The 26064-nt window shown below is 38.5% G+C and overlaps 2 protein-coding genes across 5 annotated transcripts in view; both read left to right on the forward strand.

Annotated features, from left to right (window-relative positions):
- Window positions 1-17330, forward strand: part of ncoa2 (nuclear receptor coactivator 2) — a 77596-nt gene extending 60266 nt beyond the window's left edge. For 2 of the 4 annotated variants that reach the window (XM_057322325.1, XM_057322324.1), the window contains exons 12-22: window positions 2595-2790; window positions 4863-5063; window positions 6008-6229; window positions 6625-6754; window positions 6937-7099; window positions 7211-7507; window positions 8531-8608; window positions 8696-9191; window positions 11382-11559; window positions 12042-12234; window positions 14137-17330. In XM_057322325.1, the coding sequence (XP_057178308.1) occupies window positions 2595-2790; window positions 4863-5063; window positions 6008-6229; window positions 6625-6754; window positions 6937-7099; window positions 7211-7507; window positions 8531-8608; window positions 8696-9191; window positions 11382-11559; window positions 12042-12234; window positions 14137-14151 (2169 nt within the window). In that variant the 3' untranslated portion in view covers window positions 14152-17330. The remainder of the gene's footprint in view (window positions 1-2594; window positions 2791-4862; window positions 5064-6007; window positions 6230-6624; window positions 6755-6936; window positions 7100-7210; window positions 7508-8530; window positions 8609-8695; window positions 9192-11381; window positions 11560-12041; window positions 12235-14136) is intronic. The other 2 variants (XM_057322326.1, XM_057322327.1) reach the window with 2 other exon arrangements.
- Window positions 17331-19381: 2051 nt separating this feature from the next.
- Window positions 19382-23180, forward strand: prdm14 (PR domain containing 14). The gene is made up of 8 exons (XM_057323371.1): window positions 19382-19934; window positions 20111-20161; window positions 20387-20547; window positions 20658-20925; window positions 21264-21466; window positions 21798-21899; window positions 22496-22715; window positions 23026-23180. The coding sequence occupies exons 1-8, from the start codon at window positions 19382-19384 to the stop codon at window positions 23178-23180; spliced, it is 1713 nt and encodes a 570-aa protein (XP_057179354.1).
- Window positions 23181-26064: the final 2884 nt, after the last annotated feature.

The following is a 26064-nucleotide window of genomic DNA, read 5'->3' on the forward strand; positions in this document are numbered from 1 at the left end:
ATACTTAGCTCATGTACTCGTAAAAATGCACCAATACCAAAGACCGATACCTTATGTGACTTAACTGACTGAAATTTGTTGTGAAATTTGCTTTGAAAGTTTGTGACAAGCACATAATATGTTAATGTTAATAATAATGTGTGATAAATAATATTTATAGATTACTTTTTCATACCTCAGGACTGTTAAAGTGAACAGCAAAAAAGAAGCTAAATGAATTAATATTACAGATACAGTATATCGACCAATAATCGGTATCGGTCGATAAAAGCAATTTGTCACACTATCGGCTATCGCACCAGTTTGATGTTCAATATTAATAGCCATTATATGAATTAATAACATTCAGAAAGTTAAGAAATATGCATTTAATCTTCAGAATGGGTTCGGCAGATATCACTCTGTATTATCGGTATCAGTGGAGAAAAACTTGTATCTGTGCATCTCTAATTAAAATACTTTACATTTTTTAATAAATATTTTTAACTCAAAGCTTAATGTTAAAAAAGTATTTTTCCAACTCCCCACATCCAAATGAATACGAGTAGTGTAGATTAGTGTGAAATATATACGTTTTACTGTAGGTTTCCAATAGCTGATGATGAGAAACGCAGGTCTCATAGATCACCACGCAGGGAGGTTTTCCACAATTGGCTTGACAAGGCGCTGACGTCATCTCTCCCACCGAGCAGCGAGCAAGTGATCCGTGGAGGTGCAGCTCAGTGCAATAAGAATCCATGTTAATGCACGGGCACTTTCCGGTCTGAGCGAGCGAGCACGGAGAATACACAGGAGAGAGAGGGAGGGTGATAATTGGGACAGTGGGACAGAAGAAGAGGCTTAAACAAGCGGCATGTGAGATGCACAAGGACAGCGAAATAATCAGCAGCAGGTTTTCTCTGACAAAAGGGCAGCCAGGGACAGGTGGTGCTCACACAAGTGTGTGTGTGTGCATGTGTGTATGTATGAGATGAGACGTGGGAGCTACACGAGGAGACTGACCTCATTAAGTAGTCCCTCCTCTCCCGCTCACTTCCTGTTTGTGTGGCCCTTTTCCTCCACGCTGCAGTCGCAAATCAATGGCAGGAGAGACATGGCTTCATTAGGCTTTGGAGTTGCGTGTCAAGACAAACTTTCCGTCTATCTGCATGATAATGTACAGCATTTGAACTTTGACCCCTAGCGTCAGCCACCTTCCTGCATCTACATGCATGAACCCGTGGCCACTGAGGCGTCTGTTGTTGTCATTTACATTATAAATGTAACGTCTCTCTCTGTTTTGATTTATTTAAACAAAGAAAACTGATTTATATTGGAAATTAGTGGAATTTTCTGGATACGTTTGACATCTGTAATATACGTTTTATTTATTGAGATCTCGCTTTTTTATATAAAGACTTCTGCTTGTAGAAGATTCTAAATGATTTATCAATCTGTGGATTGCACTTCTATTGTGTCTCTGTTGATATAGAGACGTCACATGTGCTGCCCCCTTGTGGTGGAGTGAAGAAATGAAGGCACGTTTATCAAAAGTTCCAAGTGCTGGCTTTCATTAGGATTTGTGTTTTAGGATAAATGTTTACATGCTGAACTGTAGCGCGCTTGTTGATTTAGCTTTTATTTACTGTCATTTTATTGAACGGTTGCATATTTACCTCATGGCATAAGCAAAGTTGCATGATTTTGTTTATCTGCAATGCAGTGCAGCAGGAAACTTTCTTTACGTTCTGTTCTGGTTTGATCTGTCAGACAAAGTCCATCTCAGCCTGTTGAGATAAAGATGTGATGCATCAGGACAGATATTTTAATACATATGTACTTTAAGGGGACGGTGCACTTATAGCCAAGCATGCATTCGATTTCTAGGGTATAAATATGTAAATGCATATGAAGGAGATGAAAGCATTCAGAATAAGATCGATTGTGTGTTTAAAATCAAGCTGCACACCGAACCATGTGATGAGTGCGTGTGCATTTAGAAGATCTTTCTCTGATAAAGAAGTAATCTAGGATTTAAAGATGGTAACCAAAGTATGGCAAACGGAGAAGTGATCAGCTAGCCTCCTTTAACTCGATGTGAAATGTGTCCTAGATTCCTGCCGGCGTTGTGCCTGTCTACATGCAGAGAGCGATAGAGAGAGAGGAGGGTGTGTTTCGGCAGACAGATATTTGTTCCCCTGCTGAAGTGTAAACCTACAAGACTTTCATTGACACTCATTGACATTTTGTGCTGATTCGTGGAAATGAATGCTCAATTAAATCACAATATTCATTATTTCTTTCATTTCTTTATTGCAAAGCACAAGCAAAAAAAGTGTAAATATTTGAAATCTCACCCAGGTTTGAGTGTATATTTGTAAAATGCAGAATGCAAAATTATTCATTTGAACAGCAAAAACATGGAGTATATCTATAAAGACATCCTTGGTGCTTAAAAATAAATCTTGCAGTAAAAGGAAATCTGACCTTGACAGATTCTTTGATTTATCTTGTTACATTGCAGACAGCTGACAGGCGCTTCATTATTTCAACAAATATCTCTATATTTATAAATAGCTGAATTAAATGCTTTCCTTGTGCGTGTTTTTGTGTAGTCGAGTGAATTAGATGATATCCTGGATGATCTACAGAACAGTCAGCCAGGACTGTTCTCTGAGCCTCGGCCTGTGTCTCTGCCTGCTGCCGTGGATAAGCAGTCAATCATCAATGACATCCTGCAGATGACTGGAGAGGGCGGAGCCAGCATGGGCACCCAGCAACAGAGAGCACTACAGGCCATGGGCCAACAGAGTGAGTAGCTGAGGATGCAATAATACATGCTCGGAAAAATGACACGGGCTGTGTTCAGAATAGCACACTACTGTTACTTTTGTTGCAGCACATGGAAATAATCACATTCCCTGTTTCATTTGCCAAAATGTGCCATTTCGAACTGAGCATACAGTATGGAATCCCACAATGCACTGCACTTGACCTTTCGGTTTTTGTATGACAAATAACATCAGCCACAACTTTAAAGATTTCTTTGAACGTGGTTTAAGACATATAAGATGGTTTTTGTACACCAATCACTAACTGAAACTTTAAAATCCCCCTGTGTGAAAATCACCTTTTTAATGTTGTTTATATGTCTGTGTGGTGGTTTTAATATGCGTTAAAGGAACACTCCACTTTTTTGAAAATAGGCTCATTCTCAAAGTTGAGTTTTACTGTTTTGGAATCTATTCTGCCTATCTCCGGGTCTGGCGATAGCACTTTTAGCATAGCTTAGCATAGATCATTGAATCCAATTAGACCAGTAGCATCGCGTTCAAAAATGACCAAAGAGTTTCGATATTTTTCCTCTTTAAAACTTGACACTTCTGTACTTATATGTTGTGCTAAGACCGGCGGAAAATGAAAAGTTGCGATTTTCTATGCCGATATGATTAGGAACTATACTCCCATTCCGGCGTAATAATCAAGGAAGTTTGCTGCCGTGACGTGGTGTTGATATCACGCTCCTTGTGCAAGCAGTTGGTCACGTTGAATATGTTGACGGAAGTTAGCCTATTTCCACATGCGCTGTGTGATATCACTGCGCCTGCTGCGGCCATGTTACGGCAGCAAACTTCCTTGATTGACAATATAATAGATATTACCTCTGTCAAAGTCCAGCTGGTGCTTTATTTTTGTTTTATAAGAGGGAGTTTTAAGTCATTTGACCCATCTCATACTATACCTCATCAACAGTTATGATTAGAGGATAAAGAAAAGAGGACAGGATAATTTGAACATCATTGCAATGTTCAATAATTGTTTATTTAACACTTATGGCACTTTTTTCCAAGTCTTCATTTGTCCTTTTAAATATCGCAATAAACATTACACCGAGGCATTACCATACCGTCAGATTGTGATATCGTTACATCCCTATTAAAGATTTGTTTTAAGTGATACAATTATTGAATGCAGTGGAACTTTAAATGTGATCAGGTCAAATGTGGTCATGTGACAAAAATTTTGCACATTACTGTCTAAAACATTAGTTTTGTATAGTGGTTACTGTTTCACTTAGTGTTTCTGAATGACTCTTTCATCTTTAGTCCATGGGACAGAACAATAAATTGTTTCAAAAATATGCAAATACAGTAATACATATGCAGGGATAGTTCACCCCCCCCAAAAAAAAAATCTGTCATAATTTATTCACCTGCAGGTCTTTCAGAACCCCTGTGACACAAAAGAAGATATTTTGACAAGTGTCTTGGTGGTTTTGTGTCTGTACAATCAAAGGTCACTGGGGGCCAGTGTTGTTTGCCTACCAGCATTCTTCAAAATATCTTCTTTTGTTCTGCAGAGGAAAGTTTAGAATGATATGTGAGGGTAAATGATGAAAGAATTTATATTTTGGGGTTAACAGTCCTTTTAACACTGTTATTAATCAAGTTCACGAAAAAACAAACTGCGACATTTCTTACGTCAGGTGTAACTCCAGCTTGTATACAAATAGTTCTGTAAGTATCTTATTGGTTACATTTACGCACACACACACACACCCCTGAGGTAAGAAGATTAGACTCAATGTAACGCATTCAGAGATTTTCCCCGTGTGCATGCGTGTTACGTAAGAAACTACCTTTAGAACAGCTTCACGTCATCTTTATCTCTGATGCCATAATCCTACCTGGTCACACCTGACAGTAACTGTGAATGTGTTTACACAGTGTGTATTGTATGTACAATCGAATCAAATAAATGTTATTCACAAAAATGCTTTCCGTGATGTTCGGGTTATATAATTATTTTGTCCATCACTATAATCGTTTTAATAGAAATTTTGTAGTATACTGCATATTTACTGTGTTTATGTGTGTGTGCAGACTTCGGTGGTCCAAGGCCTGGTCAGCCCGGCAGAGCACCGCCTGTACGAAGCGTATCTTTGGACATGAACATGACTGCTAAAGGCGCTCAGGGTCAGTACACTCTGACGAGGAACAACAGCCCGTATACACTCATGCAGCAGCAAGGCATGATGGGAAACCAGAGTGTCATGCCAAATCAGCCAAACATGGTCAATGCAGGTGAGTTGGGGAGCAAACTGGAATGTCCCTAATCCACTAATGTTGAAGCAATAAATCTGAGCGTGCAATAACAAAAACCATTGGGCAAAAATATAGTTTGTCCATTAGCGGTTGACTACCTGCCAGGGCTGGTTTAGACGGCATTCAGATCATTGAACGCTTCAGCTTTTGATATCTCATTACAATGTCGTGGTGAAATAAGTTGGCTATATTTACATTTGCCATAGCTATTAAAGTGATTTATTCACCTCAACTGCAACATTAAGTCATGCTTGTGCTATGCCTCCAATGACAGGGTGTCCAAACACACGAACACTTAATTTAGTGTTCATTCGGGATGGGCGTTCCTGCCAACTGATGTGTTAAAGAAAGAGATGGCTGCAGTGTTCGGAGTTGTTTGTGCATGTGTTGTGCAGGGCTTCCCCGACGCTTAACGCCTGTTACGAGCGAAATGTTCCAAACCCACCCAGACCCTCGTAAAGGAAAGTTTCAGTGCGACTAGCACAGTCGAGCGTGATGGTGTTAGCCAAAAGGAAGAACGGGGACAAAGTGTTGAATCATATCAAAAGCATGTGTGTTTGTTAGTGGTGGGTTGCGCTTGTTTGCATGCAGTCGCTTGAATGCAGTGTGCATACGGCGAGGCTGTGAATTAGGTAGATGAATGACTCATAACTTCAGGAAAGAATTGTGGGGGCTTTGGTTGGGCATTTGCCTGAGTTACAAAAAACCTGTCCTTTTAACTGTCAGCAATAACGGACAGTAACTTCCTGTTTTGTTTTGTTTTTTGTGCATGTTATTCTTAAGAAAAAACGGTAATCTTTTGGCAACAATAAAACTTCTCTCAGCATAGAAAACCTGGTTAACTGCATTGCAATTGCATTTGTGTATTTTATAAAGGTTACTCTAAAATTTACAGTCTTTCTGTGCGTTTCATCATCTTTCAGGAGTTATGGGTAATAATGGTCCTCGTGTAGGTATGCAGCAGGACGGTTGGGGTGTGCAGGGACAGGGTCCCATAAGTAGTGCGGCTTCGCCCGCCACGGCCGCTCCCACTGTTCAGCACTCCCTCCACCACGCTCGAATGGTGTCTGCCGCTAGTATGGCAATGAGACCCAACAGCCAGCCGGGACCCAGACAGATGCTTCAGTCTCAGATGATGCCCAATGGTAAACGCACACTGTGAAAACCAAGCAGATTGGTATTTTATGAGCGGTGTTGTTAACAAAATCTAAAATAAACATTGTAGTTAAAGGAAGAAAAATAAAATGTTCTAAATCTACATAAAATGATGCATTGCATCCTATTGAAACACTGTTTAAGCATTATACAAAAAGCAAAAATATGAAATGCCATAAACCGAAGAACTAACTGAAAACAAAATACCCAGTCACAGAGTAGCACCTAACAATAACCAAACAAAACTGAAATTACTTAAAAATGCAGATACACAAACATTACATTTATAGATAACGTGTAGAAAAAGAAAATCATATTTAACATCTCAACAAAGGTTTCTTACGCAGTTTTAATAGTGTTTTGTTATGTGCCATCCTTTCCTCAGCCCAATCAAACATGGACATGGGCATGGCTGGCCACCAGTTTCCCCAGCAACAGGCACCGCCCAATCAGACGGCTCCGTGGCCAGACAGCGTGATGCCTATAGAGCCGGTGCCGTTTGGGAGCCAGAACAGGTAAACGGCATTTATTATTGTCACTATCGTTAGACTCTCCACTTTATTGCTGCACAAACTAGGCATGTGCTGTGATGTTGTCCTTCCATAACAAAATAGCAGCGTGTGATCACGTGATGGATGTCCGCTGATTCACGTGTCAGTTTGACAAGTGCTTAATCAGAGTCTCTGGTCTTTGTCAGTTCCATGTATAGCGGTTCTCAAGAGGAAGTGTTGTTACCCGCGGGTCCCGAGGGTCAGGCCGATGAGCGGGCTCTACTCAATCAACTCTACTCCGCCCTCAAAGATTTTGATGGCTTGGAGGAGATCGACCGCGCACTTGGCATCCCTGCACTAGTAGGACAGGTAGAGTCATGTTAGCATTTAAATTTGACAAGTGGAGGGAGTGTTTTTTAGAGTAATTAATTAAGAGTAGTTAATCAAAAAGTTTGTGCATCATCACCTGTGTTTGTCCAGGCACAGCCGGTGGAGCAGGATCAATTTCCCGGTCAGGACCCCAGCATGATGATGGATCAGAAACCTCCCATGTACAGTCAGCAGCAGTACGCCGCATCCCAAGCCCACATGCAGCAGGGCGGATACGCGCCCATGCAGGATCCCAGCTTCCACGGCATGACAGGGCAAATGGGGCAGAGGCCCGGTTACCCCATGATCCGCATGCAGGCCAGACCGGGACTCAGGCCCGCCGGGGTTGTTCCCACCCAACCCAATGCTCTCAGATTGCAACTTCAACACAGACTACAAGCACAGCAGGTAAAGTGTGGAAAAACATGAGACAAAAGCTGGAAAAATTTGATATTGTATCATTGCAATGGTTTTTTTGTTTAAGTGGTGACAATAATGCACAATCTTTTAGCCAAAATGTTTGATTTCACTAAAGACATTCTCATAATTGCCTTTGGTTTTGTGCCTCCTACTGGACATTTGAGGAATTGTTTCTTGACCTCATTTGGGGTTTATTTAGGGGTCATTTGCAGTAGATGTTGAAATTCTTATTAAATATTAAATAGTTGAGTTTTTAATTCAAAATTGAATATTAAGATCTGTGATATTGTATTTAAATTCTTTTTCGAGGAATTTATTCATTTTTTGGTGGGGGGGCTGTCAAACAATTAATCATGATTAATCACATCCAGAATAAAAGTTTGCGTTTACATAATACATGTCTGTGTACTGTGCATATTCAATTTGTATTTATAAAAACATACATGCATATATTTAAGAAAAGAATGTAATATACAAGATAATAAACATTTATATCAAATTTCAATTATTGGTAAATATAAATAAATACATCTACACATTTCCTAAATAAATATATACATGTATGTGTATGTTTTTGTGTTTACAAATATACAAAATTAATATGCACAGTACATAAATATGTCATGTAAACACAAACTTTTATTCTGGATGCGATTAATCAGTTGACAGCCCTAATTTTTTTAATTACTTACTGTAGTAACTAAAAGTATATTGTTTTTACAGTTCCAATAATTTCATTGTTCAAGCATTGATATTAACAACAATGCAATATTTTGCTTTTTATAATCACATAAACCTAATGTTTATTTACTACATAAAATTACATTTGAATTATCTTATTAATCTAATTTTAAATTTACAATTTAAATCTACCATTTCAGTTCCTTGAGACATAAATGGTTTGTAGAACTGTATTAAAAATGAATCACTTTTTTGTATAGTTTTTGTATAGCATAATGCTTTTGTATATGAGTAATGTGAAACATGCCATAATTGTGTTTTTCCTTCCAGAATCGACAGCCCATAATGAATCAGATGACTGGAGTGTCAAATATGAACCTACCTCTAAGACCTAACGTTCCGAATCAGGTACGTAAGGCCGCACCTTACATCCTCCTTCCCTGCGTGGCGACGTCAACTTTTCATTTGTCTGAAACGTGTAACTTTTTCTCGCAGGGGACGATCAACGCTCAGATGCTCGCCCAGCGGCAGAGAGAGTTGCTGAGTAACCACTTACGACAGCGTCAGATGGGACATCAGCTGGACCAACAGCGTCAGCAGCAGCAGCAGCAGCAGCAACAACAACAACAACAACAACAACAGCAGCGTAGCATGGCCATGCGAGCGCAAGGCCTCAGCATGCCACCCAACATGGCCGCAGCTGCGGGCATGCCCGGAACCATGAACAACCCTCGGATCCCCCAGGCCAACCCCCAGCAGTTCCCCTATCCGCCCAACTACGGTACAGGACTGGCCTCGCCGCCCCCTTCCACCAGCCCCTTCTCCCCCGGTTCCCCCAACCTCCCTGCCCCCCAGCTCCTCACCCACAGCGCCATGCATGGCTCTCAGATGAGTCTAGCTAACCAGGGGATGCTGGGCAGTCTGAGCGGACAGTTTGGGGCTGTTATGAGCCCTCAAATGCAGCACAGTGCCTTTCAGTTCCCCAGCTCAGGTACTGCCTGCTCTTTCACTCTGTCTGTGTGTCTCGCGCTTCCACACGCACACGCGCAAACACCTGCAGCCGCAAACACGCTACAAGCTTAACTTGTGTGATTTGACCCATGCAGTGAAGAACTGATCGTATCCTCAAATAGTTGAAATGGTTTTAAGCAATGCAATAGTTTAGAGGTGGCTGGTGCGTTAAACATGCTTTATAATGTCAGAGTTTCATTTAGCTTATTAGAGTCTTAACTCTAGTAATTCATCCGAAAAATCATATTCTGTTTTTTTGTTCTTTGTGTAAATAACTAATGATTTGCAACAAAATGTATTACGTTAAATGTGTTAAGCTAAAAGGAAAACACTAGATATTGAAGTTAAAAGCAACATTTTTAGTCCGTATTTGAAAAAAGAATTCATATTTATTTTTTCAGCTAAAGTAAGATGTTAAAGAAAATGTAGTTATTTAGTGAAGTATCGTGTGGTGATAGTAGTATTCAAATAAGGGATAGTTCACCCTAAAAAAAGATAAAGATTTAGTCACTCTTATTTCCCTCAAAACCTGTATATGACTTTTTCTACTGTGGAACACAAGTGAAGATATTTCGAGAAAAGTCTCAGTGGTTTTGTATCCATACAATGCAAGTCAATGGGGATCAATGTTGTTTGGTGACCAGCATTCTTTAAAATACCTTTTGTGTTCTGCAGAAAAAAGTCATACATTTTTGGAATGATGAAACCTTAAAAAAAATCTAATAGGTAAGATAGTGCCAATGAAAGGTAATAGTGGTTAGGCCAGACTGTGCCACTAGAGGGCAGAAAAGAGCTTTAAAGAACTAATCTACCTGTAATGAAAAAATATTAAAGAATATTTTGGGTTATTCTCCACACTTAAAGTTTATGCAGATTATCAAAGACCGCACCAGATACAAAGAAAACTGATTTTGGAATATTGTCTTTATTAGCAATGCAACCCTATTGTACTTTCATAGTATTTTCCACTTCAAAATATTGTGTGACTGTAGTAATTGACAACATGTCACAGGTCCAGTGCATAGTTGAATCTAACTCAGAATATTATATCAAAATAGCTAATGTACTTCAAGGGTGTATCAAACTACTAATGTTATCGAAGTCATTATATCATTAATACAAAGCTTACGTCCTGTTAAGTGCCATGTCTGTTCTGTCATGTGTCGGTGTCTGTGTCCTAGACTAATTGGCTGATGGTGATCAGTGGAAGTGGAGCAGTTGATTAATAAAAGATCAATTATGCGGTGAACCAGACATCTCACCCCTAATCCCGCCCATTTCCCCACCCAAACCTTCTCTCTGGCTGTTTAAGCCACTAACACTAACCTGCATGTGTAACCCTGCCCTAATGCCTGCTTATAACACCTCAAACCCATTGATTATGACACTGTACGTCCGTCCCTCCTGATTTCTCACTTTTGATTAAGGAGATGAGCTGAATCTCTTCTCAATATGGTTTCTGCTTTGAAATTTATGATGATCAGCTAATTAGTTTGAGCAACTGAAAGATACTCATTATTTGTACTGTTGAAATGTGTGTGTGTGTGTGTGTGTGTGTGCGTGTGTGTGTGTGTGTGTGAGAATTAGATTTTTTTTGCCATTAATTACATTTCGTATTTGTATTTTAAATAGGGCTGTCGATCAATTAAATATTATTGAACGTATTACATGCTGTGGCGACTAAACTGATCACAGTTAATCTTGCACGGCATATCAGTATTCGCTCAGAACATTACCCAAATGAATAATATTTTCACACAAAAAAAAATATTGCGGCAAATAAAAGCATTTGAATAGAGATTATAAAAGGTGGCTTTAGAAGTCAATATGTAGTTTTTATATCATGATTTATATATAAACATAATTTGTTGCTGGTTTATAATCCCCATAAATCCGTTTTAGATTAAGGGCCTGTTCCCTTGTATTTTATCTGTGATTTTTCTGTTAAGTTGACAGCTCTAATTTATTTGGTAAAACTGTCAAACGTTAATAGATTATAAATAATTTCTGTGTGTAAGCGGTTAATGGGGGTAAGAGAGTGTTTGTATGTGTGTGTGTGTGTGTGCGTGCGCGCGCGTGCGTGTGTGTTACAAAGTAGTAATAATTTGTTGAAGTGTTTTGTTATTTCAAGTTCAGTCCGTTCATCTCTGTGTGTATATGTGCGCATCAGGTATGAGTCAGCAGTCGGATGGTGGGTTTGGTGGGGCCGCCACCCCTCAGAGCCCCCTCATGTCTCCCAGGTTGGGCCATGCCCAAAGTCCCATGATGCAACAGGCGCAGGGCAACACCTCTTTCCAGTCCTCCCCTGACATGAATGGCTGGACGCAGGGCAACATGAATGCCAACAGGTACAAGACGAGATCAGCACCAAGTATTTGTTTAACAGATGCTGTCCTGTATTGTTAATTTTGAATTATTATGACATATTTGCTCAATTTAGTTTAATTCTATACATTATTTTTTTCTTATAATTTTTCCTTTTATTTTCATCATATTTATTTTTTCTCTAATTTGTTTTTTAATTTGTATACCTTTTAACATTGCTGAAAATATTTTTTGCTTTATTTTATTTAAAATTTATTTTTATTACAAAATAATCGTTTTTTCTGTTTTTGAATTAAGAATTTTTGTTTATCCAAGTATTGAAATGTCTTTAGCTCATTTGCAGCAATAATATTAAAAGATTCATAATGACATTGACTGTATTGACAAAAACAAATGTTTTTTTACATAAATTCACATCTTAATTATTAAAAAACAGTTTAATAATGTGTTCTTACTAATACTGGCGGAACGTATCTCATATATTTATCTGCTTTCTTCCCTGCAGTATGTTCACTCAGCAGTCACCACCTCAGTTCGCCCAACAGGCCAACAACAACATGTACAACGGTAACGGCATGAACCTCAATGTGTCTATGGCCACCAACTCGAGCACCATGGGCCAAATGGGCAACCAGATGACCATGGGCTCTATGAACTCTGGACCGGCGGGGGGTATGACCAACATGGGCCCTGAACAGGTTAGATTGATACACACTCACCACTTATCTTTACTACAGGAGAATTAGATATGCCTTGTGGCATTCTGCATGTGTGGCCCTTTTTGCTTTTTCATCATTTTTATGGTCAATATAATGCATTTATATAGCAGAAATGTTTACGCCTGAAATGCTATAACGTGAGTGAGAAAACACTTGACATCATTTTAATTTGGGAGTCATGTGACACCTTTGTCTAATACCATACTGACCTCATCGTTTTATGTAACGTGTGAATGTTTATTGTCTTTTAGGAAACCGTACGTGTGCCTCACAGTAGATGGTTTGAAAGCTCAGATTAGTCTTTTAAGGCACATCTTTAAAACTACTTGAAACTACTTTGCAGCGCTCGTCAAACTGGAACTTTTTCAGCGCTAACTCCTCAATGTTCCACATAGGAATTCAGTGAAAGTGAAACTCTGTAGATTTATTGGATGCATTTATTTACTTAAACCATTAGACATAGATTGTCTAATGGTCAGACCTTAAGTGTCTGAGGTCACCAAATAGCATAGACGACTGCAACTAGCTCTTGAATAATTTACTGTAATTATCCGCGGTACGTTTGCAGTCGAGAGAGATGATGCAAAACTAGACATAACGGACCTGTGATATAATTAGTCACTGACAATTAGTGTCTGTTTGAGGTTGATAAAGAGCTCATATCTGCAGACATGACAGACTTTAAGTGCTCGTGTCAGAATGCTCTGATATTTGGACCTCAAGCCAGGACTTGAACTCATGTCCCCCATGATGCAACTGTATCTCTGAGAGCTGACCACTAGGCTACCGCTTCGAAAACAGATATTTCATTATTTAAAGGGATGTTTTGGAGTTTTGCTGTAAGTTACCACAGAAAATAGAGTTTTGTGCTTTAATAGTTTGTAAAAAAAAGTTACATACAATTTAACTGAATAGGCCATGTTGGACTACTACGAAAACATAAATGAGTTCACAGTTACTCAATATCAAAAGCCAGTTTTCCATTTGTTTTTACCATTATTTTGCTTAATTCTCCATTAAAGCATTTTTAATACATTCTTAAAGTAGTTCACCCAAAAACGCAAAAAGATAATCACAAAATAAAATATTTTGAAAAATGTTGGTAAAACTTAACTGTTGGTCCCCATTGACTTGCATTGATTTAGTGTCCATACCATAGAAGTCAATGGGGACCAACGGTTTTTGGTTACCAACATTCTTCAAAATATCTTCATTTGTGTTGTGCAGAAGGAAGTAAGTCATACAGGTTTGAATTGACAAGGGGGTGAGTAAACGATGACAGAATTTTCATGTTTGGGTGAACTGTCTTTAATTCACGTTCTCTCTCACCAGTTACACAGTAAAGATTTTTTACATAGACCTTCACAGCTTTTACGAATCATTAAATAGTATGAATATTTAACCAAGCTACATTGGTTTATTTGTGTGCACTTTATGTTGCTATAAGCCCTCGAAATCTTAGTCCACTGATTTATTCCCAGGCTGTGTGTATAGTCACTAGTCTTTGAATAATTCAGCATTTTGCCATTAGCTAAGGTTTAACAAATTATTGCTCTGTTTCTTAGCTGTAATTATCTCTTCATGGCAACACAAAGTTTGACATTACAACACATTTTAGCGAGCGATACATGAAACCCGGATATAAGAGCTTGTAAAAAGTACTTAACCCTTGATTTATTGCATGCGTGTAGCTTTCGCTATGCCATACCTTACTGGTACTACATTAATACCATACTGTATATTTACCGGACAAGTGTGAATAGCTGTGACAAAACCAGAAAGAAATGCAGATATGTATTCATTTTGATGTTGTTTTTTTTCAGAGCTTTAATTGATGTAGACCTCAGTCTGACTAAAATTTGTCTTCTCTCTTTCACCCAGCAGAAGTATTGTTGACCCGAGGCGGACGACATCCCAATGCAGTAAACGGAGTGTGATGAAGATGTTTATGAGTGAATTTCTGCTACAGCGTGATGGAGGAGATTTTGGAGTAATGCTGTGCTATTTAAGCTGCTATTGGGGGCCAGACGGGTGTTTAGAGATCCTGTTTACTGCCTCCTACTGGACATCTATAGAAGATGCATCAGGGGTACTGGAGCTCAGAGGGGTTGGACTCTCTCTCCCACACACACACATTGACACTTTGATCTGGACCTAGAGCTCCCCCCCCCCTCAGTCGAGCACGGCCTTCTCTCATACACACACACACAGCGAGCCCTTTTCGCGAGTCTGCTCTGTTGCATTCACCGTAGTGTGACTTAGGTCTCCCCAGAAAAAAGACTCTGCAACTGTGGAATCAGAATCCTTGTCTCCCATGAATGTAATCCACCCTTTTCTTCTCCTGGTCTTCAGGCTCTCTTAAGACTTGATCTCCCTCGTCTTTTTCCCCCTGTCTGACTTTGCAAACGGGCAAGAAGACTGCATTTGAAACGCGCTCAATTCAGCCGTTTTGCCTTTTTTTTTTTCTTTTCTTTCGTTTTCTTTTCAGAGTGCAAATAAAGTTAGAATGATGTTGAAATGGCATAGAATTCAGATGATGGTTTGTAAAATTAGAAGTAATTTAGAGGTTTATTGTGTATTAAATTAAGTTCTATTCTAATGTATAGATTTTTTAAACAATGTAGATTTCTTTATGATCCATCAGTTTGAGTGAAAAATCACACGGAGAATCATGGTTTAAGAATTTCTTACGCGTGCGAATGCCTCCGCGTAAGAAATTCTTAAACACACCTATGGGTTTTATTTGCTTTGGTCCAGTAGTTTCAGGTAAAATGTGATTTATAAACTTGTGGTTAGTAAAATGGAATTCTGGTAGTTTGTAAATACCAATAGTGGGGGAAACAAATCTGTTTCGTATGATATTTATTTTTTGATTTTCAATACATTTCCTTCCCCCAAAGTTCGGGTTTCGCGAACGACTGCGGCGTTTCTCACGTGTGTAGACCGGAAAAAGATAAGAAAGACGGGTTTTCTATGGTACTAAGGAGAGTGAGCTGGGGTGCGGTGGTCCTTCTTTCCTGGATGGGGTCTGGGAGGGCGCTGTGTGTACAGTGTACAGATACTCGCTTGCTTCTAAGCCTTTAGCTGGGAGCCCCGCCAGAGGAGCCCAACACAGCCATAAACTCGACACTGAAGCGTGCTTTCTTTGTTGCGTGGAGTAATGTGCTTAATGCCAGATGCTATTTACAACCAGAATCCGGTGTGTGTAAGAAAATACAACAAGCAATAAATATTACTTGAGATTTTTTTCTTTTGTTTTGTAAGTTTTGTACAGGACTTTTCAGGAGACACCTTTTTGCTCCCCGGTTGAAACTCAGTATTAAAGACAGATACTTTTTTATTGTGGTTTATATTTTGAGAAAAACTACAAATGAAAGATGTCGGAATCTATGTGTTTCTCAGTGAAAAGCAGGTTTTAGTTCGGGTGTAGCCAAAAAAAGAAAGCAGCGTTTGTTTTAGGTGGCTATTCCTAAACAGGTAAAACTGGGAATCTACAGCCAGACTGTTTGTTTTGAGCCCCAGTACACATGAATCAGACATATCCACTTGTAATGCATATGTCTGAATTTCATCACTACGAGACATGTCAACTCTACAATCGTAAAGCTGTAACGTACGCAATACAGTTCCTCGTGTTTTATATTAGAAGACGAAGCCAAATTTTGAATTGATCAGTAGACTTACACATGCCACTTTCATTTCGTTTCTTCTCATGTCTGCGCACAGGTCGTATTGGGGAAAGATCCTCAGCTTTCGCAGTTTCGCTGAAAATATCGCCATGTCCTCTGTGTTTAAGCTGGTGTATTAAAAAAAGTTCATGTTTTTGAGTATATACTGTATTTACCAGCAGCAACTGAAGTTTGCAATGTCCCAGCTCTGTCATTATTCGCTAAAGGTGCCGTGGTTGTGTACGAATATACCTGGTGTTTTGGTATAGCTTTAGCTTTTCCTTTCGAACACTGTAAATACAAGTTTGATTTCACATCAATTGGGGTGAAACGTTCACTGCCCACCAACGTTTCTGTGAATTCTCAGAAACACACCTGCAAAGATACAACAAAACCTTGATTTGATGATCATTCTTAATGAATCTGCTGACATTTGTCATCGGTTTGGCGTCTGAGAAGGACAAAAATTCTATTTGGCATTCATTTATTCCACAAGCTTTTTGAATGTCGAATGCCTTGAACAAGGACAAGACATCCAGAGACCATATTGGAGAATAGCCAGTTTCGAAGTCGCACATGTACAACTACCCTCTGCAAAATCCAAAGATTGTCAAGATTTTGAAATAAATATAAGCCATGATGTGAAGGTGGTGCAGAGTTGTTTTTTTAGTGTTTTTATCAGTACTAGTGCAAAAGAGCCATTTGTCCTAAAATGAAGAAATAAATACATGGAATTGTAACTGCAAGTGATTGAATTCCTGAACTGATTTGTCTTTACCTTACCTTTGGTTTTTCTGAGTCTTTTGTATAGTCTGCCAATTTCTTAGAGCTAAATGCAAGAACCTTGAAATGCTAAAACGTAGCATATTGCCTTAGATCTGTTTTACTGTCTTGTATATTACGAAACCTGTCTGTATTATATTTGTATAGTGAATCATTGACCAGATTGACCCAATTCACCCATCATCTACCTTTCTTAGACATTTACATGTCTCTCTATCTATTTCTAGCCTTTCCCACTCGCTCCTCCTCGTCTCAATATTGCTCATTTTCCATATTTGTGATCAGTTGTGGGTTTTATTATTTGTACAGTCCTGATTTTACCCTCTGTTATGTGTGAAAATGGAGATGATGCAATGGGAAATCGAAGCAATATGTAATTTATAAGAACTTTTTGGAGAAAGCTTACAGTGTTGCGCGCTCCTGAGATGTATTTTTCTTTCCAGTTGGTCACATGAAACATCTGTTCATACGCATCGATGTGTGTAATCTTAGCGTGAGCCTTTTATGCAAAGTTAGATATACCGAGAGAAATTTAAATACAGTTATGCAAGTTGTCAACTATGGCTTTGCTGATGTTATTTGATGTTCAATCAAATTGAATTGTAAATAAAGAATTCTGTTATTGCAACATTTAAAATGCTGTGGGTGCTGTTTTTGAATCTTTGCTTGCAAATAATTGTGGTTATAAATACGCCATGAGCTTTAAATAACGATAAAAAACTAGAAAAAAAATAAAATAAAAAAACTTTGGGTATGGATGGTACAAAGTTTTTTAGTTTAATAATATTTTTATGAAATTGCCATAGGCTAAATAAAGCAAACCGCGTTAATGCGTTTTTTTCGCGCGAGTGTTTATAGAAAATGGTTATAAGCTATAAATAAAACAACCGATTTCATAATTTTTTGTTATATTTAATTAAAATAATTTTGGAAAAGTTGGAACACTCTTCTTGTCTGAAAATAAATGTATAATGTCAACATTGTCAATAATGTCATTTTTTCTAATTCCATTCGAATAAAATTTGAATAAACTAAATATCCCAACAAAACCTCTTGAATTCCGCTTGTTCGTTATTATAATACTAAAAATGATACAAATAATATGTCTACAGTTTGAACATCGAATCTTATTTGTGGTATAGACAAATCAATTGTTTAATTGTTTATATAATTTATTATGAAAACAAACATGCTGGACAACAAAACCATTTATGATTATTGTGCTAAAATTGCAATTTATTTATTTCAATTACGATTATGGCGATTATTAGCCTAATTTGTTTGCTTGACTCAAAATAAGTGTAGGCCTGTTTAAAGCATGACGTTTCATAATTTAAATGAAGCCGTGCGCTTCTTTCTAAAATTTTAAAGAAACGTGCTCAAAGTTAAATTCCAACCTTAAATGCACGTTTCTTTACGTTTTAACTTTCATTTTCATAAACAGCCACTGATGTGCTGTCGTGCCTTTATCGTATTCTCCACGTTAGGTCCCGTTAATAGTCCGCCTCTAGTTAACACATTAGAGAACTTGTGATGCATATGAAAGGAAGGTATGAGTGGAGGGTCGGGTGGTGCTAAGAGCGTGTTAAAGTGCAATTCCCTGAGGATGAACCTCAAGACTGACCAATGACAGCGCAGATACGGGAAAGGCATCCCATCTCTCCTAGGTTTTGTACGCAGAACCATATGTCTTCAGACCTATGTAAAGCTTCACACATACAGGACCGCATTTCATCGCTCTTGAGTCGTCTGTACCCCTTGTAAACCGAAGTCAACGCTTCTTTTTTAACAGAAGAGGACAGAGCTCTGGACTGACAATGCGTTGGTATTTGGTAAGAAAGATTTTAATAAAACTACCAACTTTAACAGTTTCGTTTTTTAAACAATAGTTAATTTGGGTGTGTAATCTGTTAAATCTGAATTTAGGATTACTCTTTGTGCGCAAAAAAAAACATCTGAGGCAATATATGGAGCGTGACACCCTCAATGCGTTTTAAAAGAGCTGGAAAGGCTTCATTAATGGTGACCTTTCTTACTGACCCTGTGTGTTCTTAAATTGTAGTGTCACGACCCTCATTAGTCTCTGGTCATGTGTACCAGTGCGCGCGCTCACCTCTGTTTATCTTGGTGATCGAGAAGTGCGTTACAGCTAATTGTAAAAAGCGAGACTAAAAACTGTTGAGTAAAATTTGTGAAATAAAATTAATTTAGTACACGCCTTTTGTCGTCATTCCAGGCTTTTTAACTAGCTGAGATTCTATAATATCTATACTGTAAAAAGTAAGAAAAAGTGTATTCAGTGTGTTAAGAAGCTATCGCTGATCTGAAAATTTACAACTTTTGTTTCTGTGTTAGGCTACAGGCCTGCTTGGTGTATTTAGGTTGATCTAGTCATTGAAAAATAACCTGGCACGTTAATTTATTTTAAACATTTTGAGGGATCTTTCCAAAAATATTCTGAAAGCTGAAATGTTTGTTTAGAATGTCACGCAGTTTTTGTCAGCTGCAATAAATTGTCATAGACTATCTGAGCAGACATTCATGAGTATGCGTAATATTCTGTATGCTTCTTCCTTAGCTGTGTTTGGACTAAACGGGACAATAAAGAAGACTGAATACAAAAAGACTCCAAGGCTACTGAATTCTCCTCAGATCGCCCCTCATCGGCTGTGGTGATGTCGGTGTCTCTCTCCACTCACCCGGCAGTGAGAGACAGGAGTCTTCCGCTCTATCCGTCTCTCCCTGGCGCGCACTACTCGGACGTCCTAAAGAGCGCGCACGGCATCTTCCATCCGCTCAAGTCTCTGGGCCGCATGGTGACCGACACACAAACAATCATGCCGTTTAATTTTACAGGGACTCCGCCTTTTTTCAGCCACAACAGCCATCAGACTGCGGTATTCCATGAACAAATCATCAATATGTCCAGCATGCCGTATTTTCAGCATGTCCAGCCTTCACAAACCGCGTTCTCCAAACATGAGGATCGCAGCACTGGCTCATTGTCAATGTTCAGCAGTCCGTCCAGTGAAAAGTCTTCCTCGGTTTCATCTTCACCGTCTAAGGACAGTTTCATTTACCTGCAGGCCACAGATCTACTACCTGAACACCCTCGCACCTACAGTTTTACAGAGGAAGACCTCTTCACGGTCCTGTATGGATATTCCAAAAACCAGGGTCAAAGTTTTGGGCACGCGATCTCTGGATTATCATTTCCTCCCAGTACAGGTAACATTTCGGTTTTGATTTTTCAATTGTATTTATAATCTAAAATAGATGCGTTAGGTATACCTATCAGAAATTTTCTCTCAGATGACGGCTTTTATTTTCATTTTTTATTTAATGTCATATTTAGTTGTTCATCAATATTCGGATTTTAATTTATTTCTTTAATTGTTCCTCAGCTGGTCGAAATCCTCTTCCCACTGATGCTGAGGCGCATGAGCTCCCAGAAGGTCTTTCTTTCTTTCTTTCTTTCTTTCTTTCTTTCTTTCTTTCTTTCTTTCTTTCTTTCTTTCTTTCTTTCTTTCTTTCTTTCTTTCTTTCTTTCTTTCTTTCTTTCTTTCTTTCTTTCTTTCTTTCTTTCTTTCTTTCTTTCTTTCTTTCTTTCTTTCGCCTTTCAGAGTTTATGTTCTAAATGTCCCTGCTGCCAATTTAACGAAGTGTCTTGAATTTTGCAGGGTTATCGATTCTCCAAACGAATTGTGGAAGCCTTTCCCATTACGGTGTATTTGCTGATAAAAGCATAATCCCAAAAGGCACAAGGTTTGGACCATTTCAGGGGAAACTAGTGAACACGAGTGAGATCAAAACCTACGATGACAACACGCTAATGTGGGAGGTAAATATCAATGATAAAGTGTAGTTTTTCAAAATGTAAAAATGTAATACACCCAACTCAGGTGTATATTAAATATTTATTACATGGATATTTTCTCTTCCTGTGTTAAGATTTTTGAGAATGGGCGCTTGAGTCACTTTGTGGATGGAAGAGGCGCTCCAGGGAATTGGATGTCCTTGGTGAAGTGTGCGCGCTTTCCAGAAGAGCAGAACCTGATTGCTGTGCAAACTGAAGGACAGATATACTACGAGGCCTGCAAAGAGATCCAACCCGGTCAGGAACTGCTGGTGTGGTACGGAGACTGTTATATGCAGTTTTTGGGCATTCCCCTCACCCTCAAAGTGTTTATTGATGATAACGAGCCGCTCTCAACTGAAGGTGTGTATGAAATACAAAAAAATGCACTTAAATCACCTCTATTTGAATTATTCTCCTAATAATGTTTGATAGATAGATAGATAGATAGATAGATAGATAGATAGATAGATAGATAGATAGATAGATAGATAGATAGATAGATAGATAGATAGATAGATAGATAGATAGATAGATAGATAGATAGATAGATAGATAGATAGGGCTTATGTGATTTTATAATTCAGGCCGCATGTGTGATGCACACTGGTTTTGAGGCAATTTGAACTGCCCTTTGCCACATTCAATTATAAATCAGTGTTTAAATGTTTTTTACTTATGTCCCCATTGTCTTTTCTCAGATTCCGGAGAAGGTTTCAAGTGTGATCGCTGTGGTAAAGTCTTCGCTTATAAGTACTACAGGGACAAACACTTGAAATACACGCGCTGCGTGGATCAGGGCGACAGGAAATTTCCCTGCCACCTCTGCAACAGGTCTTTCGAGAAGAGAGACCGTCTCCGAATTCACATTCTCCACGTACACGAGAAACACAGACCACATAAGGTACAAATGATAGAAAACGTAAATAAATAATTGTATTGTTTTCACTTAAACCGATGGCGCTGAAAGAACAGCAGTTAAAAACGCGCCTTATAGAAAATAACACATTGTATGGCTGTAAGTTATTTGTGTATGATTATTTTTCAAATACTTAAAAGCCTAAACACTTTAATTACTCGAAAAACATAAATGCTATGTACGCACCTTTTAGATGCATGCACATGCTTATAAATTTATTTGACATGCCCAAAAAATCTTGAATTTTATACATAGAAAAATGTAATGCTATATATTTGATTTTATAATAACCTTGCAATATGTGACTTTTCTCTAGTGCTCCGTATGCGGCAAAAGTTTCTCGCAGTCCTCCAGTTTGAACAAACACATGCGCGTGCACTCAGGAGAGCGGCCTTACAAATGTGTTTACTGTAACAAGGTGAGTAAAACGTAATCCTCAATAGGTGTGAAGTAAAGTATAGCTTTAAGGATTTGGCTAATTTCATGGTGAATGTGTGCGCTCGTTAGCCTGTGTCCAAGCGTTGGTCTACTCTAGGAAGACACTTACATGCTAACTAATGCCAGATGCACCTTAATTCTATTGTGCATGCGGATTATGCTTTAATTTATGACTCTCAAAGACACAAAAGTTCGTCTGTCGCTTTGTTTCAAATTCGCAGCCTTCCTTTCTGAAGAGTGACTTAACGCGTGCGATGAGAGCCTTTTTTCAATGGCCGTGTCACTCCCTCTGGACTGTTTGTGGACTCACGGTTTTGCACTAACAATATAGCCTATCCTTGAGAGTTTGTACACATGCTTTGCTTTGAGGCAAATTGCTGTAAAATGTAAAAACAATTTTTCAGACACAATCAGACGTAATTTCAGACGTAAATTCAGACACAATCTTAGCCCAAAATTATAAAACAATGGGAAGATCTCGGTTAGATATAAATGGTGTTAAAACGTGTTTATATGCGTCTATGACGAGTAATAATATTACCAGCCATATAAACGTTAATGATATTTATGTCGCAGGCTTTCACGGCGTCCAGCATTCTCCGCACACACATCAGGCAGCACTCCGGTGAGCGGCCGTTCAAGTGTAAACACTGCGGGAAAGCGTTCGCATCTCACGCTGCCCACGACAGCCACGTCCGGCGAACACACACCAAAGACAAACCCTTCTCCTGTGATGTGTGTGGCATTACTTTCCAAGACGCCCAAGAGCTGAAACATCACACGAAGACCCATAAAAGTAAGTGTTAAACATTTTGGGGGTACACTGCTTTGCTTAATGCAACATTTAGTTTGTTTTTATCCTACGGCTAATTTTAATAAAGTAAAATATAGAGCCGCACAAAAACATTAACAATAAAATAAAAATAGAAATTTTCAAAGGATCGACAGTTATTGAAATCCACATGTAAAATCCGCAAAGGAGGGTTGGGATGTGTGGAAAGAATGGAATGAAATATTTGGGGTATTTTTTTATAATGAGTCCATCAAATGTGGCGTGCACTAGCGATTTATTTAGGCGTAGATAATACAATTTCTCTTTCCTCCAGAGCGGCCAGTTTTGGAAAACACTGTTCTTCCTGGAGACGAGAACAAGTTTTTCCCCACGGCTAAAGATCCTTCACACCCACAGAAACAAATTATTGATCCTTTCTCTTTTTCCGGAATGACCACCATCTCCTCCGAGTACAGACCCTGGAATTAATACCGTCAAACTGCCTCTAAATGTCACTGTTTGCGTTAATAAGACTTCACCAAAGAGACTTGCCTAATGTTGCTTGGTATTGTGTATTTTATTTAATGTTAACTGTCCCCTAAAATATTTTGCTTTTATTTTATATTATTTTTATGTTGTTGCTATTTATTAAAGTGTTTATTCAAATGTGTTTGGCTGTAGAAGTAAACATTTTTGTACTTTTAAAGTTAGCTCCAAGCAAATATCTGCGTGTTATTGTGAGCCGCACATCCTAGCCAGACCTTTTAAAGACAAATCTATTATTTCATTTTTATTTGTATTATTATTTTATTATTATATTGCTACCTGTCCACCTATCGTCAGAACGTTTTGCACAGACTTTATCATAAGCTGTAACTCTTATAATACTGTATATGTCAGTGTATGTCGAATTGTTTGTTAACTAATTAAAATTATTCAGAGATAAATGTTAATACATCGAGCATGAGTGTTAATGTGAAAGATTTTTCTAATGTGTTTCTCCATGTTATGTGTCTGCTTAAATGCGTTCTGCAAATGAATGTTTAATGCAATAGTCTAAATAATGTCAAGTTCGTTTCTTATATTAAATTCAACGCAAATTCAATAATTGAGCTTACCAAACAATTAAATATAATTTATTTCACTTGAATCTCTGACTGCGCAGAACAATTAATGCTACAGTCCAATGCTCAAGAATGATCGAGAACAGATTAAAGTTGTATTCATTTTATTTAAGACATTACAGAAAAAAACATTTAAATTGTTTCATGTTTTAATAGTCTCTCCAGCCCCAAACACACACACATGCGCACACGCACACATAGTTGCACAAAAATACCAGCAAACAAGCAACAGCACTGCTGATAATATGGATCAAATTAATGAACAAATACTAGATCTGACATTGTGTATAGTGTGATAAATAAGGCTAAAAAAGTTAGATGCGTAAAAACTGATTTAACCATTTCAGTTTGTTTGTCAAGAACTTGTAAGGAATTTAGCAAGGCAAACAGCAGTCCAAAAGAGACTTAACATAGCCCCTCCCCAACTAGACAGAGACTTTGGTGCATTGACTGGGTTTTACTAAATGATGGTCGGGGACAGCAGAGGAGGAGAGTGAACATCCCCCAACAGCAAATTAATGACAATGGACTACTGCAATGAGGTGGCCCAGTATGGAGAGAATGGAAACAAAGGCGGTCTCTCTGACATCTGCTGCCCCCTGATTGTGTCTTCATGGTACCAACTGTCTGTGATGGAGAGGAAAAGAGAGAAAAGGGCCTTCTGACAGATTACTCCTTCCATGATCTTCCAGCATTCCTTTCTCAAGACACACAACAACAACAAAAGGTCAAAGGGTATTTTACCTTTATTTTCAAAGTTTTTTACTAAACAGAAGCTTTTCATAAGTGTGGTTGAGCATCTTTAGGATTTTTTTATATACAGTATACACTTTTTTATTCTTTATTTATGTGGGCGTCCACTTAACTGGTCAATGCAGCTGACCTCACCAAAACTATGAGATTGAAACTCACGGATTGGTGGCTTTATGTAAGCTGGTTTAGAGATCATTTAAAATGTTGATCTCATAACTATTCTTTGTTTTGAGGGATTCCCCGGATAGCTTTGACACAGATCCAGATTCACCCAGCACTGGCACAGGGAGCTGCCATGGATTCCTATTATTAATTTCACCCTCACTGGTTACATACAAAACTGGATGGGTCATAGGTCAAGCTTCAAAAGACAATTCAATTACCCTCTCATACTTGCTCAGCTGAGAGATGCTGGAAAACCAACCCTCACCGGGCTTTACCATTCTGTCTCCAGCTTTTGAAGTTCCCCAGGGCTTCTTGTAGTACATATGTACAGCAGAGCTCATGTAGAGTTAACAGAGCTTCCAGGCACAATAAATTCACAAAGGAGCCCTCAGGGCTGACGATAAAAAGCATATTCCTTGTAGACAATAGACACTGTTGTCATCCAGATGATGATATCACTACTGGCATTGTTCTCCATGCCGGTAGTCTGTCGAATGATGCTGTAATGTAGATATGATTCCATCAGAGCCCATAATGAGCATGGTAAAAGTTGCTGTCTTGATGCACTATAAGCTCTATATGTTAAGAGCATTGCTGCACAATCGTGGCTCTGTGTCTTTGTCTCCCGTTTTTCACTCCAATGAATATGTATACGATCATTTATAGACATTGATTTCACACTTAACCTTTGGTGCTTTTAAATGCTGCCCATTCCACCGTGGACATCCATAATTTAGTTTGATCTCTTTATTAATATGAGATTAATGACATCCCTCCTGTGGCATTTGGATGCTTGTGTTATGATGCAGCTATACCTCGAGGTCAACGTCTTATGGCTGTGCTGCAATACATATTAAATGAGGGATGTAGTGCATAACTCGAGTTCTCAGAATCATGTCCCCATCAACATACTGGGTAAAATATTAAAGGAACAGTTCACCCCAAAATTAAAAATCTGTCATCATTTACTCACCCTCGAGTTGTTCCAAATCTGTATACATTTCTTTGTTCTGATGAACACAGAGAAAGATATTTGGAAGTATGCTTGTAACCAAACAGTTCTTGGCCACCATTGACTACCATAGCAGGGAAAATTACAATGGTAATCAATGGGGTCCAAGAACTGTTTGGTTACAAGCATACTTCCAAATATCTTTCTCTGTGTTCATCAGAACAAAAAAATTGAATAAATCATACTTGTCAGGTTTCTTTTTTATCTATTTTGGTTTAAGCGAAAGTTGCCGTTTTTGCTTTGTGCTATGCATTAACTTCTTAAATGACAAACTAACAATTTATTTTTGCAATAATCAAGCAAATTTGAAAGAATTTTC

The sequence above is a fragment of the Triplophysa rosa genome, linkage group LG23, assembly GCF_024868665.1.
Source record: "Triplophysa rosa linkage group LG23, Trosa_1v2, whole genome shotgun sequence".
Lineage (NCBI taxonomy): Eukaryota > Metazoa > Chordata > Actinopteri > Cypriniformes > Nemacheilidae > Triplophysa > Triplophysa rosa.

Excerpts from the sequence above, each read along its gene's own strand:
- prdm14 (XM_057323371.1), top strand. The coding sequence starts at position 19,382 with ATGTCGGTGTCTCTCTCCACTCACCCGGCAGTGAGAGACAGGAGTCTT. Across the intron at positions 20,548-20,657 it reads ACAACACGCTAATGTGGGAG|ATTTTTGAGAATGGGCGCTT; the intron begins GTAAATATCAAT and ends TCCTGTGTTAAG. Across the intron at positions 21,467-21,797 it reads AGAAACACAGACCACATAAG|TGCTCCGTATGCGGCAAAAG; the intron begins GTACAAATGATA and ends ACTTTTCTCTAG.